Source organism: Emydura macquarii, unplaced genomic scaffold (genome assembly GCF_026122565.2).
Source record: "Emydura macquarii macquarii isolate MOO-44397 ecotype Brisbane River unplaced genomic scaffold, CSIRO-AGI_Emac_v2 contig_1897, whole genome shotgun sequence".
NCBI lineage: Eukaryota > Metazoa > Chordata > Testudines > Chelidae > Emydura > Emydura macquarii.
The window spans coordinates 294,417-309,329 of NW_027132034.1; the positions used below are offsets into that span (position 1 = coordinate 294,417).

General features: G+C 40.6%; 1 protein-coding gene across 1 annotated transcript in view; it reads left to right on the top strand.

Moving 5' to 3' along the window:
- Positions 1-14,913, top strand: part of RIPK2 (receptor interacting serine/threonine kinase 2) — a 42,010-nt gene that overhangs the window by 1,769 nt on the left and 25,328 nt on the right. The window contains exons 2-3 of the mRNA XM_067558251.1: positions 3,393-3,546; positions 14,755-14,910. Coding sequence (XP_067414352.1) covers positions 3,393-3,546; positions 14,755-14,910 — 310 coding nt within the window. The remainder of the gene's footprint in view (positions 1-3,392; positions 3,547-14,754; positions 14,911-14,913) is intronic.

Below are 14,913 nucleotides of genomic sequence, written 5' to 3' on the forward strand. Positions count from 1 at the left end.
AAGCTCTGCCCTGAGTCGTTTACAGTCTAGTAGTTTAATCTGGAATGACTGCGCTGACTCTGCTGCTTGGTGGAGTTTGTGATGATACAGTTACATGCTAATAGGAGGTCATCAAACCCATTTTCATTTGTATACTAGCCTCCTGTGTGTTTCAGATACGTTCCTTGGCTGACTGTATATCATCATGGCCTTTTAAGATAGTGAAAAGTTCCAGAGGGGTAGCCGTGTTAGTCTGTATACAGTAAAAACAATGAGAGTCCTATAGCACCTTAAAAACTAACACATTTCTGTGGCCATAAGCTTTCATGTGGTGCAACCCACTTCGTCAGATGCATGAAGTGGAAACCACAGATAAGAGGTGTGTATATATATACACATCCAAGGGTGAGAAACATAACATAAAGCCCTCCCTATTCTGTTTCTAACCCTTGGATGTATATATATACCTCCTATCTGTGGTTTCCACATCATGCATCTGACGAAGTGGGTTGCAGCCCACGAAAGCTTATGCCTGCAGAAATTTGTTAGTTTTTAAGGTGCTACAGGACTCTTGTTGTTTTTAAGATAATGTTGTCATGAACCATGAAGTCGTGATTTTTTAGCACGGTGAACTCCAAAGGGCAACAGTCCCACATATTTCAGTGTAACTCTTTTTCAATCAGAAGTTGATCAGAGTGGTGATCATTGTTTTTGACAACAGTGCTTTGACCAAGATATGTCAAAAAGCCAATTGGTTTATTACTTTTTAAAAGTGAATTGCCAAATTCAAAATATTGATCCTTGAGTTTTTCCTCTTTCAACTGCTGAAAAGTAGTGGCTGCTGAGAGAAGATGTGTATTGGTATTAGTCTTGGCATCCCTAAAAGTAAATGTAAGGCTTTCAGAAAGATGAGAAATCATTCTGTTGAGATTAGACAAAAGTTAGCAAAGAAAGGTGCTCAACTGATGATAAATGATATGCTCAATGTTAAAATATAAAGACAGGTTGTTTAGTGTTTCGTCATGCAAACTTTTTTGCTGCTCATCATCCAGGTGTAAATATGTTTTACTGTTGCCTCTAAAAACTCACCGCCATGAAGCATCAGATTCTCAACCAATTTTCTGGAAGAACTCTTATTCATGTCTTCATCCCTCTATCTGACCACTACAATTCTCTTTTTTTAATGTCTCCTTCAATTCCAGATAATTCAAAATGAGTTCCTCTCAACTTTCGTAAAAACAAGTACACATCACTTCCTCCCTCTAGAAATTTACACTGGTTTCCTGTTTACATCAGAGTCCAGTACAGAATATTCCTTATGGAATTAGGCTGGGAAAACCCCTACTTCTTTCTCTCTCTCCATTTATGGATTTTCCTCCATACTTCAAACAGCTTTTTAACCCTTCTCATTTTCTATAGTGTCTAGTAAAATATCCTGCTTTCTCGCACCATCAGGAACAACTCCTGCTTCTCTGTATCTATTCAGTTTCAAGGCCCAATGCTACACTCCTTGTCTGAAGAAAGACCTATTTTGTCTTATTGGTCTATACATTCTAATCTTCTCTGTAATAAATAAACTAATCTTAGTTTCCAAGACTCTCCCTCCCCTGCTCTGAATCTAGTATCTAGTGGGCTCTTACCCTTAGGTGTCCAAATCCTGCAGTTAGCTATATGGCAAGATCCTTGCACCTGTGCACAACCCCATTGACCTAACGTCTAGGTTTAGTTCCTTTTCATTGCCTAGCCTCCTTTCTTATGGATAGTGTCAGGCTTTTCTCTCCAGTATTGCCAACCTCAAGTTTTAGAGAGTCCAGTAAAAGGCAATAAAAATGATTAGGGGGCTGGAGCATATGACTAAGGAAGAGAGGCTGAGGGAGGGAACTGGGTTTATTTAGTCTGCAGAAGAGAAGAGTGAGGGGAGATTTGATAGCAGCCTTCAACTACTTGAAGGGGGGTTTCAAAGAAGATGGAGCTAGGCTGTTCTCTGTGGTGGCAGATGACAGAACAAGGAGCAATGGTCTCAAGTTGCATTGGAGGAAGTCTAGGTTGGATATTAGGGGGAAAAAAATTCACTAGATGGTTGGTGAAGCACTGGAATAGGTTATCTAGAGAGGTGGTAGAATCTCCGTCCTTAGAGGTTTTTAAGGCATGGTTTGACAAAGCCCTGGCTGGGATGATTTAGCTGGGGTTCGTCCTGCTTTGTCCTAATCTTCTATGATTCTATATTTATTTTAAAAAGTCAGGCTTCAAAAATTCATTTGTTTTAAATATCATGATTTTGAAAACCAAACAACTCCCACTCCATATTTTGGATTCTCCCCGCCTCCCTGTTTTTCAATCTGTAGGTCCACTCAGGTCACATTATCAAGCTTTTCCATGCAGTCTTGAAGGCGAGAAATTTATTTTTCTTGATATTGTTCCCTTGAATTAAAGACCAATATCAAACTGTATTGCCCTCTTTGAAACACCACAGACAGTATATTTCCAGCTATACAACACATCTTCTCATACTGCTGAAAAGCATCTCCTGTGGGTGGTTTTGCTTTTAATGTCTTTCAGAGCCATAACCAGTCTTTGATGATATCTTTTTAATTGATAAGCAAGATAAGAACAATTTTCTTGATAACCAAGAATAGTTCATTTGAGCCATTTCTCTTCTTTCCCCTTTGGATAATTGTTTTCAGATATATTTATCTTAACTTGTATTTTCCTAGGGTGCATCAGTGTCTGCTCAGTCAAAGAAGCTAGAGATATTTTGAATTCCATTAGTTTTGGCTCATGAGATGAATATGAAAATTTCCCCACTTTATACTAAAAAAGCAATGGGTATTATTGAAAACTCCCATTTGTAGTTATGGTGGGTACCACATTATGTAAAATATGCAAGCAAATACTAATTGTCACTAACAATTAACTGTAGTTAACTAAGGTGATAAATGCGGAAATGTTAATGGCACCCATTATATTACCTACCCATGTTTCCAGTATCACAGAATTGTAATCAAGTGTACAAATACCGGAAAGACAATCTGTCACAGCAAGGCTCAAATATTCTTGCTGAAAAATATTAATCCTGTTGTGGCGTATCAGTGCAACTGTGTGGTTGAACATAACTCATCTGATTTACATGTATTTGCATCTACAGATAGTAATCTGTTGTGAAGCATTTTGTGATATTTGTATACAAGCAGTGCAGTAGAAAATAAATTATAATACTGTCAATTTTTTCATATAGTGAGATATTAATTTTATAAGCTATTTCAATGCACTTTCATGTATATGTTACATTAATATTGATTGGTATTTTCTTTTCTTACATTACAAGTAAATATAATATATTAAAATGAACCAAATCATAATTGCATGTTTCTTAGCACTGATTTAGTAATTTAATATTTCTTTCCTTCTTGCAGTGAAAGAAATAACCTTTTGAAAGAAGCAGAGATTTTACACAAAGCCAGGTTCAGTTACATTCTACCAATTTTGGGAATTTGCAATGAGCCTGAATTTCTGGGAATAGTGACCGAATACATGACAAATGGCTCATTAAACCAACTTTTGCATGCGGTAAGTGTACAGTGTTTTTTCTAAAGCCTTTTGTGTGTAAGTTCTAGATGTTGTTAAATGGTCTGTCTTGCATGCGTGAGGGAAGTAACGTAGTAAACACTTTTTTTTTTTTTTTTTTTTTTTTTTTTTTAACATGGAAAAACAGTGGGACCTAGCCTTCAGTTTAGTCTGCTCAGGCAGACTGCTGCACCCATGAAGAGCCTCTTTGAAGTCAACTGGGCCCTCTCTGGGTGCAGTAGTCTACCCCCATTAAGCCAGTTGCAGCATTTGGGGCTTTAGAAAAAAATTACAGGGAAATGAATGGTGAGTTGAAAACAATCAGCGGTGATTTGTAAGTAGTTAGAAACTCAATGAGAGCTAAAATACCTGTAGTCACTTCTGTACTGGTTTCAGAATCTCTGGCCTTTCCTGTGCATGCATGCATTCATTCATGTGAATAATGTGCATTCATCTTTTGTTTTACTGTGACTAGTCTTTTAAACAAAGACTATGGCCTTGTCTACACGACAGAGTTTTGTCGTCGCAAGTTACAATCAAAACTATAATTACTATAATTACGTCGCTTGTGCATGTTCACGCAATGCTCCTTCTGTCGATGGAGTGCGTCCATAATTGGTACTGTAGCATCAGTAGTAGAGAAATGCACTGTGGGTAGCTATCCCACTGTGCAACTCGCCACCTTCTGCAGCTAGGAGTTGTGAGAAGGCGGAGTGGATCTCAGTGCATCTTGGATGCGGACTCAATGTCCCATGATGCAGGTTTTTCCGTTCCAACATTCCACGGGTTTCCAAATGTGTTTGTGGCATTTTTAATGGCCCTTGTTTACTGTTTGCCTGCCATCTTTATCTGAAAGAATTGATCCTGCACTGCTCTCTACTGTTGTGGTCACTGTTTGAACCCATTGTGGGTGGTCATGCAGTATATCATGAGCTCTCCATCTGAACAGGAAACAGAGTTGCCTGACCTGCTGTGTGCCATGGAAAGAAACAATACCAGCTTACTTCTGGCATTCACAGAGCAGCTGCATATGGTGGATTGTCACTTTTGGGCGCAGGAAACAAGTACTGAGTGGTGGGATCGCATCATTATGCTGGTCTGGAATGAAAAGTAGTGGCTGCAGAATTTTTAGATGCACAAAGCCACCTCCCTGGAACTGTGTGCAGAGCTTGCCTCAGCACGGCGGTGCAAGGACACCAAAATCAGAGTTGCCCTCTCAGTGGAGAAGCACATGGCAATCACCGTGTGGAAGCTGGGAACTCCAGACTGCTACCAGTTGGTCACAAATCAATTTGGAGTCAGGAAGTCCACTGTTGGGGCTGTATTAATGCAAATGTACAGGGACATTAATTGCATACTGCTATGAAGGACTGTGAGTCTTGGAAATATGCATGAAATAGTGGATGGCTTAGCAGCAGAGGGATTCCCTAACTGCAGCGGGGCAATAGATGGCACACACATCCCAAATTTGGTCCTTGACCATCATGCGACGGAGTACATCAGTAGAAAGGAATACTTCTCTATGGTATTGCAGGTGCTTGTGGATCACCATGGATATTCATTGACAGTCAGAGAAGCTACATGACACACACATCTTTGGGAACACTGGCCTGTACAGAAAGCTGCAATCAGGACTTTCTTTCCAGACCAGAAGATTCCAATGGGGGATGTTGAAATGCCCATAGTGATCCTGGGAGACCCCGCGTACACCTTACTTCCAGAGCTCATGAAGCCTTATACAGGAAATCTGGACATCAGCGAGGAGTGCTTCAACAACAGGCTGAGCAGGTGCTGAATGACAGTAGAGTGTGTGTTTGGCAGATTAAAAGCACACTGGTGCTGCCTTTATGGCAGGCTAGACCTTAATGAGGAAAATATTCCCAAGGTCATTGCAGCCTGCTCTGTGCTCCATAATATTTGTGAGGCTAAGGGTGAAAAGTGTCCTCCGCGGTGGAGCACTGAGGTGGATCACCCGGTGGCTGATTTTGAGTAACCAGATACCAGGGCTATTAGAGAGGCACAACAGGTGGTTATTTGAATCAGGGAGGCCTTGAGGTATCATTTTGATGATGAGCAGCAGTAATGTGTCTTTCTATACAGCACATACTTTGTTAACTTGCTGCCTTGCATGAAAATATTCAGAGAGTATGTTTTTTTTTTTAAAATACCAATTAACAACACACACAAAGTCTTTGGTGGGAAGGGAGATAATAGTTAAGGGTAATGTAGGCTCTCATAGCTGTGTGTAAGTCCAGCTATCGTTTTGGAAGCTGTCCACAGGGGTGAAGTGAACAGGGTACCAAGACTGGCCGGGAGGTTGGAAGGAATGTGTGGGAGGAGTTTGGGGAGGGCATGGCAAGCAGTTCTGTATAGGGAAGTGGGGGTAATCATACATTAATTCTGCTTGCATCGTGATTTAGGGAGTTCAGCATTTCCATTTGGTCCTCCATCACTTTTATCATCCGCTCTCGGTCCATTAAAATTTGCTCCTGGCTCTCCTTTCTGTCCTACCTGTCTATTTGATAATTTTCATTTAAAGTCTCTCTCAGCTCTCTGCTTTCTTGTTTTTCGGCATCTGAGGATTGGAGCACCTCTTGAAACATGTGCTCCTTGCTCATCCTCAGTTGCTTCCTTATCAGGCGGAGGCACTCCACTGGTGTGTAGGCAGTTCCCTGAAGGCCACTTCTGCAGAAGCACAAGAAACAAACAGAAGCATGATTGTTAGTGTACTCGCAGCATAAAATCATTATAGTAAAATACACCTCTTTCTCACTGTCCCCTGGCAAGCACACATCTCGGCAAACACCCCGAACATGGTGAGTTCACTCTGGAGGGGACGGGCGCAACATGCTCAAGATTGGGAAAAGGGTGTTGGTGGTTTTCTAAAGGAATCACTGCAGGCAACTAGGGACAAAATTATAAATTCTGCGACCATTTTCCACAGACGGGGGTGATAGAAGCCGAGATCTCACTCCTGAGGGTAAGCAAGGTTGCATCTTCCGCATGCGAGCGGCTTCAGATCAGGTCCATATGCTGCTCACCTGTTTGCCGCTTGGTGCGAGAAAGTTTCCTACAATGGGGGAAGGAACAAAGCAGCTCTGCCAAGAAACCTTCGGCAGAGGATTGGGAAGTAACTCCAGGAAAGTTTCCTAGAGATCTCTCTGGAGGATTCCTGTGAAATCTCAGTGTGCATTAATACACTTTTCTGCCACATGGCTTAGCTGCACAGGGAAACGTGAAGTGCACACAAACCAGCTAGTCTTGTACATTTCTATCCCTTCACCCACTTGTAGACTATAACACATTAAAGCACAGCTCTGTCTCATATAACCGAGCAGCATCAACTCAAAAATATCACTTACCAGGGCTTCCCTCTCCTGCATCTTGCACATCAGAGACGGCATGCGGGGCTGGTTCGAACTCTCTGGGATCAAGAAGAGGTCTTGACTCCCCACGGTACCAGACAACTCTGTTGTCTGTCCCATATCGTCCTCCAACTCAACCTTCTCGTCCATGACTTCATCCTTGGTGTTGAGTCCACTGTCTTTGCCCACCGAAGTATTCACAGGACTCTTGGCCGTGGAGTTTGCTCACTGCCAAGGGTGGTTTCCAGTTCCTTATAGAAGCATCAAGTCTTCAACAGAGCAACGGTTTGACTCCCTTGCCTTCTGGAATGCCTGCCTCAGCTCCTTTTTTTTCACATGGCACATGCGTTTCCCATTCGTAGCCCTTCTCCAACATGCCTCGAGAAATCTGACCATAAGTATCTAAGTTTCTATGACCTGGAACAGAGCTGGGACTGCGCAGCCTCCTCTCCCCATATACTCATCAGATCCAATAGCTCTGGTGTGCTCCAAATGGGAGAACGTTTGCTGCATGGAGCTGCCATGGTAAGCTGGGAAGATGTGATGTGAACTCTCCACACTGATCAAACAGAAAGTGGAATTTCAAAAATCCCTAGGCTTTTAAAGGGCAAGGGGTGGATGCCTGTGTACCTTGGTGCAGAGCAGCACTGTTAGAACTGCTGACCAGAGCAGCTAGCATAGGCATTGTGGGACACTTCCTAGAGGCCATTTACGGTGATATAAGCAATATCTACACTGACACTTCATCAGTATAACTTAGCTACGAGAAACTTTACACCTCACGTTGAGGTGGTTTTATTTTGTCGGCAAAGCAGGAGAGTTTTGTCAGCAGAAGAAGCACTGTAGTGTGTATACCTCCACTGTTTTGTCGAAGAAAGCTGACTTTTGTTGACAAAAATCTTTAGTGTAGACAAGATTTATGGCTCAGACTGATAAGCCAGAAATTGCAAAACTAAAACAGGCGTGTCTTTCAAGCACTGAGTTATGTTTTTTTCAGAAGGGCATTAATGAAGGATTGAACTTTAATATTCAATTTGAATTTCTCAGCTTTTGTGAGTACGTTTCACAGTCATAACATTTTTAAGTGTTTGTGTTTAGTTTCAGTACAATCTAGCATCACTGAGAAGCAGTGTTATCTGGTGAATAGGGCATTCGGTTAGAACTTAGGAGACCTGTGTTCTCTTTCTGCAACTGCCACTGGCCTGTTGAGCGATCTTGGACATATCATTTAATTGGTCTGTTCCTCTGCTTTCCTATCTGTAAAATGTCTTTACTAGGAGGACATTTTTTCTTGGGGCATTCTGTAGCCACAAGTAGAAGTTTTCTTTTTCCTCTTGGCTAACTTGATTTGTTGGAGCACAAAACGTTGAATAATGGACACTTTCTGGAATTTGATGTAAATTGTACTGTTGTTATGCTTTCCAGAACTCACGTCCATTCTATCAGGCGTTTGGCTGCCCTCCTTGATAGTAGAAGACCTTTGCCTTCTCTGTGTGTGTCACTGGCATTTGGCAGACAATGGTAGGATGTGTCCAGTTGACAAAAGGTATTTGTCCTGAGGTTACCCATCTCATTTCACTTAGGCCTAGAATAGCTAGTTTATATCTGTCCATTTCTGTTGCTGTTTGGACCATGTTACTAGGCTTATATAGTGTCCCCATGTAGGAGGGGGTGGGACCCCTTAGCCCCCCTCCCCCCATGTCCTATTGACCTTCATTTACTCTCTCTACTCTCCCAGTCGCTGCATTTAAGGAAGTCTTCTGAGGTAATTGCTCCCTAGCAGTGGGTGGGTTCTTCTTTCTCCCTGCCCCCTGTTAAAGAGGAGGGTCTGGCTGGAACAGTGGTCAGCCTTTCAGACAGCTCTTGGATAGGGCTTTACAGGCTCAGTCTCTGAAAGTCTGTTGCCCCTTCACGGGGTTTACCTTCCACCTCTCTTCCTGAGATGTTACTTGGCTGTCAGCTGGGGTGGCTCTGGAAGTGATGTGATCCATGGCTGTCTCCTCCTCACCCAGCCTGCCTCTGTTACCCACAGTCTCTGAGTGGAGCAGCCTTCTTCCTGGTCACCAACCCTTCCTATGGTAGGCTTCTCCTTATAAGCCCCTCCTCCTCCAGGAGGAACAAGCTGTGCAGATGTGCCTCATTAGAGCAGCACACACATCCAGAGGAGCTAGTTGGCCTCCTCCCACCAGTGGGAGATCATGTCTCTTCACACTGCACATTCTCGTACCAATTTAGGTTATGGATTTAGGAAAGGGAAAATTCATCAGCAGAGTAGTTTCCTTGTGTGTTTAGCCGTTTCCCTTCATTGTCTCTCCTATAAGTCTGTTTTGAATTGAATTGAGTTGGATTGAGTTTGTTGAACTAAGCAATAGTGTACATTTCTATAATGATGTTGTTTCTTACAATAGTGAGTCATTAGCCCACTCCAAACCCCTTTAGCAGATGGGCTAGTGGACTGCTTTAAAGTCTGACTCCTACCCTTTGACCTAGATATGAATGCTAAAGTAGGGAGCAATAACACTGTCAGGGAAGTAATTATAGAGAAAGAAGGCCTAAATTGAATGAAAGAAAATGGTGAAATGTTTGCTGATTTTTGTGGAATGATTTCTTCCTCATTGGAGGAAATATCATCTTTTACCTTATTATTCATAAGATAACTTGGTCATCAGATCACAGAATAGGGAACCAAATGGATCATATTACAGTTTGGTTCAAATGGAGAAGAACTTTAGAAGATGTACAAAGGAACGGGACAGATATAAGAACAGATTATGCATTAATAATAGGTAAATTGAGAATAAAAATAAAAACAAAGGTCTGAACAACAGATTCCTAACATTATAACATCACCAAGCTAAAACAGATGACAATGCAACAAGAGTTTAGAATTGCATTAGCAAATAGACAACAGATGCTTGAAGATAATGGAATAGTGGAAGGCAAATGGAAATGGGTAAATGAAACTATCACTAAAAGTTTTGAAGAAGTGCTGGGATTCAGGAAGAAACACTGCAGTGAATGGTTATCTGAGGATACATGGCAGAAAATAGAAGATGCAAAATTAAACAAACTAAAATCAGGAACAAGAACACCCACATGCACATTGACTCCAGGAGGAATACACCATAAAAAGCAGAAGGGCTGAAAGGAGTGCCAGGAAAGACAAATGAGAATTTATAGATAAAGTGGCAACCGATGCACGGACTGCTGCAGCACAAAATGACACGAAGACAGTATACAATATCATTCAGTAATTGTCAGGGGAAAAACAAATAACTTATCAATTCAGGACAACAAGGACAACATAATAAGGAAATCAAAACAATTAAATGTATGGAGGGAGTACTTTATTTAACTACTAAATGGCAAGCCAGTGGGCATTCCCCTCGGATATAGAGGAAGGATAAAATCTGGGCATCAAACTAGAACCTATCACCAGAGTAAAAGTAGAGATCATCAGTAATCAGCTAAAAAGTGGAAAGCTGTCAGTTCTGGGTAACATTCCAGAGGTTCTTAAGGCAAACTTGAAGAAAGGTATACATTTTGATAGGACTCTTACAAAAATTATGGAAAGAAGAAAAGTTACCAAATGTAGGAAAGGGGTCATATAGTGAAGCTGCCAAAGAAAGGAGACTTCAGTCAGTGTCAAACTGGAAGGGCATTAAATTAATGCCTATACTAGGTAAGCTGTTTAGATGTATTATTCTAGGCAGAATAAACAAATAAGTATGTAAGAGCATAAGAATGGCCATACTGGGTCAGACCAATGGTCCATCTAGCCCAGTATCCTGTTTTCCAACTGTGGCCAATGACAGGTGCTTAAGAGGGAATGAACGGAACAGGCAATAAGATGCCATCCACTCCCGGCTTCTGGCAATCAGAAGGTAGGAATACCCAGAGCACAGGGTTGCATTCCATATGATCTTGGCTAATAACCATTGATGGACTAATCCTGCGTGAATTTATCTAGTTCTTTTTTTGAGCCCCGTTATAGTTTTGGCCTTCACAACATCATTTGGCAATGAGTTCCACAGGTTGACTGTGCGTTGTGTGAAGTACTTTATTTAGTTTGTTTTAAACCTGCCACCTATGAATTTCATTAGTGACCCCTGGTTCTTGTGTTTATGTGAAGAAGTAAATTCCTTATTCACTTTCTCCACACCAACCACAATTTCATAGACCTCTGTTATATCCCCTTTTAATTATCTCTTTTCCAAGCTGAAAGGTCCCAGTTTTTTAATCTCTTTTCATATGAAAGATGTTCCATGTCCCTAATCATTTTATTGCCCTTCTCTGTACCTTTTCCAATCCTAATATATCTCTTTGAGATGAAGTGACCAGAACTAAAGCCAGTATTCAAGGTGTGGGCATACCATGGATTTAAATAGTGGCATTATGATATTTTTTCTTACTATCTTTCCCTTACCTAATGGATCCTAACAATCTGTTAGCTTTTTTGACTGATGCTTTACATTGAGCAAATGTTTTTAGAGCACTTGCCACAATGACTCCAATATCTCTTTCTTGAGTGGCAGCAGCTAATTTAGACCCCATCATTTTGTATGTAGTCTAGGGATTATGTTTTCCAATGTACAATATTTTGCATTTATCAATGCTGAATTTGATCTGCCATTTTGTTGCCCAGTCACCCAGTTTTGTGAGATCCCTTTGTAACTCTTTGCAGTCTGCTTTCGACTTAACTTTATCTTGAGTAATTTTGTATCATCTGCAAACTTTACCATCTCGCTGTTTACCCTTTTTTCCAGATCAGTTATGAAGGTGTTGAGCAGCACTGGTCCCAGTATAGACCTCTCGGGAGCACCATTGTTTATCTCTCTCCATTCTGAAAACTGACCATTTATTCCTACCCTTTGTTTCCTATCTTTTAATCAGTTACTGATCCAGGAGAGGACCTTCCCTCTTATCCCATGATTACTTGGTTTGCGTAAGAGCCTTTGATGAGGGACCTTATCAAAGGCTTTCTGAAAGTCCAGATACACTGTATCTAATAAATCACCCTTGTCCACATGTTTGTTGACCTCCTAAAAAAATGCTAATAGATTGGTAAGGCATGATTTCCCTTTCCAAAAGCCATGTTGACTCTTCCCCAATAAATAATTTTTATGTATGTTTCTGATAATTCTGCTCTTTACTAAAGTTTCAACCAAATTGCCTGGTACTGAATTTCGGCTTACCATCCTGTAATTGCTGGGATTGCCTCCGGAGCCTTTTTTAAAAATTGGTGTCACATTAGCTATGCTCCAGTCATCTTGTACAGCAGCCGATTGAAATGATAAGTTACATAGCACAGTTAGTAGTTTTGCAAGTTTCTTCAGAACTCTTGGGTGAATACCATCTGGACCTGGTGACTTACTATTTCATTTATTAAATTGTTCCAAATTCTCATCTATGGACACCTCAACCTGGAACAGTTCCTTACATTTGTCACCTAAAAAAAATGGCTCAGGTATGGGAAATCTCCCTCACATCCGCTATAGATTCAAGATGCAACAAAAACAGGCAGGGTTCATACAGGATAAATCAGGCATAACAACAAATAATAACTGTATGTATCAACATAGATCTGTCAATCGAATGGCAGTCACCGCTTTATGTGAATTTTATAGATTTTTCAAAAACCCTTTGGTACAGTGGATAGAACTATTTTATGGATGCTACTACACCACTAAGGAATGCTTCCAAAATTTGTGAGAATCATTCAGAATGTCTATGAAAATATTACACGCCAAGTAATACATAATAGCAAACTGACTAAACCATTCAAAGTCACTATAAACTTCAGATAAGGCTGTCTTATGTCACCCATGATCTTTTTACTGATAATGGATTGGGTGATGAGAGAGACCATAGAACAACCAAAGGACATACAATGAATTTGCAAACAGAAGTTAGACTAACTTGACTTTGCAGATGACATCAACTTGTTGTCCCATACCCACAGAGACATGCAAGCCAAAACAAATGATCTCAAGGCCTGTGCCCGATTAGTAAGGTTGAAAATCAACACTGAGAATACTCTAAACCATGAGATTCAATACACAACCCCAGTAACATTTTCTGCGACTGACACAAAATAATTCTGATGTCACATATCTTGTCAGCATTGTAAGTACAAATGTGACAGAATGACAATATCCTGTACAATCCTTATGGAATTAAGATAAGGTTTAACTTAATTCTGTAAACTTTATTGAATTAGGTTTAATACCTTGGGGGTCCATTGTATTAAAAATGCAATTGTGGAATTGTATATCACTCTTCTAGGAGGATGGGAATGCTAATGTAATTCCTCTGGTTGAGGTCTGTATATACTAGTGCATAGAGAACTATTTGAACCAACAGAGAAAGAAAATACTTTTGGATAGCCTGGTTCAGGGCCTTCTTCCTGGTCCAGCAAATGGACAGGATCTCTGGTCCATAGGGGCTCCCTTTCTTTAGGGAAGGATTGGAAGGACTTAGCCTACTGAGGCCCCATAAAACTGAAGTTGTGATGAACTTGAAACAGGGTAACCCCTTTGATGGGTTGATGAATGACTGCTTCTGCCAGAGCCCAGGTTGGGCTGTCCCTGGTAATCTTATTAGCATGTGTGTAGTTTTTTATTGCTTATAACATGTTTTCTCTGTAATACTTTTTACTTTAAGAATAAAATAGGTTTGCTTAAAAAGAACTGTGTGGTAACTTACAACCATGGGCAGTCATTCTACTTAGCATCTCTGAAGAGAACATAAGCAGATGTGGTTGGGCAGCCTGTCTCTGCTGGGAATAATATAGTGAAGGCCAGGAACTGTGCAGCTTGGAAATACGCTTTCAGAAAGGAGTGAGATGCAGGTCTCTGCCCAAGAAAGGCAGTGGCTGGGGAACCCTGAACGTGTTTGCTCGTGCTGGATCACTGAGGAGAAATACAGGGAAATGCCCTGATCTGTGACACAACAAATAGAGCAGATGAAAACATCATAGTCAGAGTAGCAGAAGCCAGACATGTCTTTGTAACTTTCAATCTGGAGAAACAGAAATCTTGCCTCCAAATTAAAAACTCTGAATATTGAACACCTTTGTAAAGTTGGTCTTATCATATTGTGCTGAAACTTGGAGACTCAAAACCTTATATTCTAAACCCCAAGTTTTCATAATCAGCTGACTTAAACTAATCCTCAATATCAGATGGCCAGAAAAAAAATCACAAATGAAGAACTCTGGAGGAGTATGAAGCAGAAACCAATAGAACTGGAAATTCTGGAATGAAAATGGAGCTGACTAGGACATACATGGAGATAATAAACTAAATAAGATGAGACAGAAATTGGATTTGAACTCAGGGCAAGAGGCAATGAGATAGACCAACAAGAACATGGAAATACACAATATAAGCAGAATTGAAAACTAAGACTGCAGGAGGAGACCAGCAAAGATGGAAGGCAGTGGTGAAGGTCCAATGTTCTGTATGCAATAGAAAGGTTTAAGAGGATACTTGCCCATTTTTGTAAAGCATTCTGAGTCTGTGGATAATACCTAAATCGTATCTAAAACATTTTCATCATCACAAGGTCATACAGTATTAGTAACACAGCACATGTAATGATCATGAACTGATAGAGTATAATTGCTGAAGAACAGGAGCATAACAGTGATTAAACAGTTCATAATGTTAAAACAAATATATACATTTATAACAATCGTTTGTCACTTTTTAAAATTAGTGAATGCAACAGGCATGTAAAAAAATCTTGTCAAAGTATGTCTCCTCTAACCCAACACAAAGATTTTTTGTTATAATATTTGAATGGATGATCTCATTTTGATTTTGCTGGGTCTCTTTTTTGATAGAAAAATGTGTATCCAGACATTGCGTGGTCACTACGATTCCGTATTCTGTATGAAATTGCTTTGGGAGTGAATTATCTGCACAACTTGAGTCCTCCATTGCTACACCATGATTTGAAGACCCAGAATATTTTACTGGATAGCGAGTTTCATGTTAAGGTA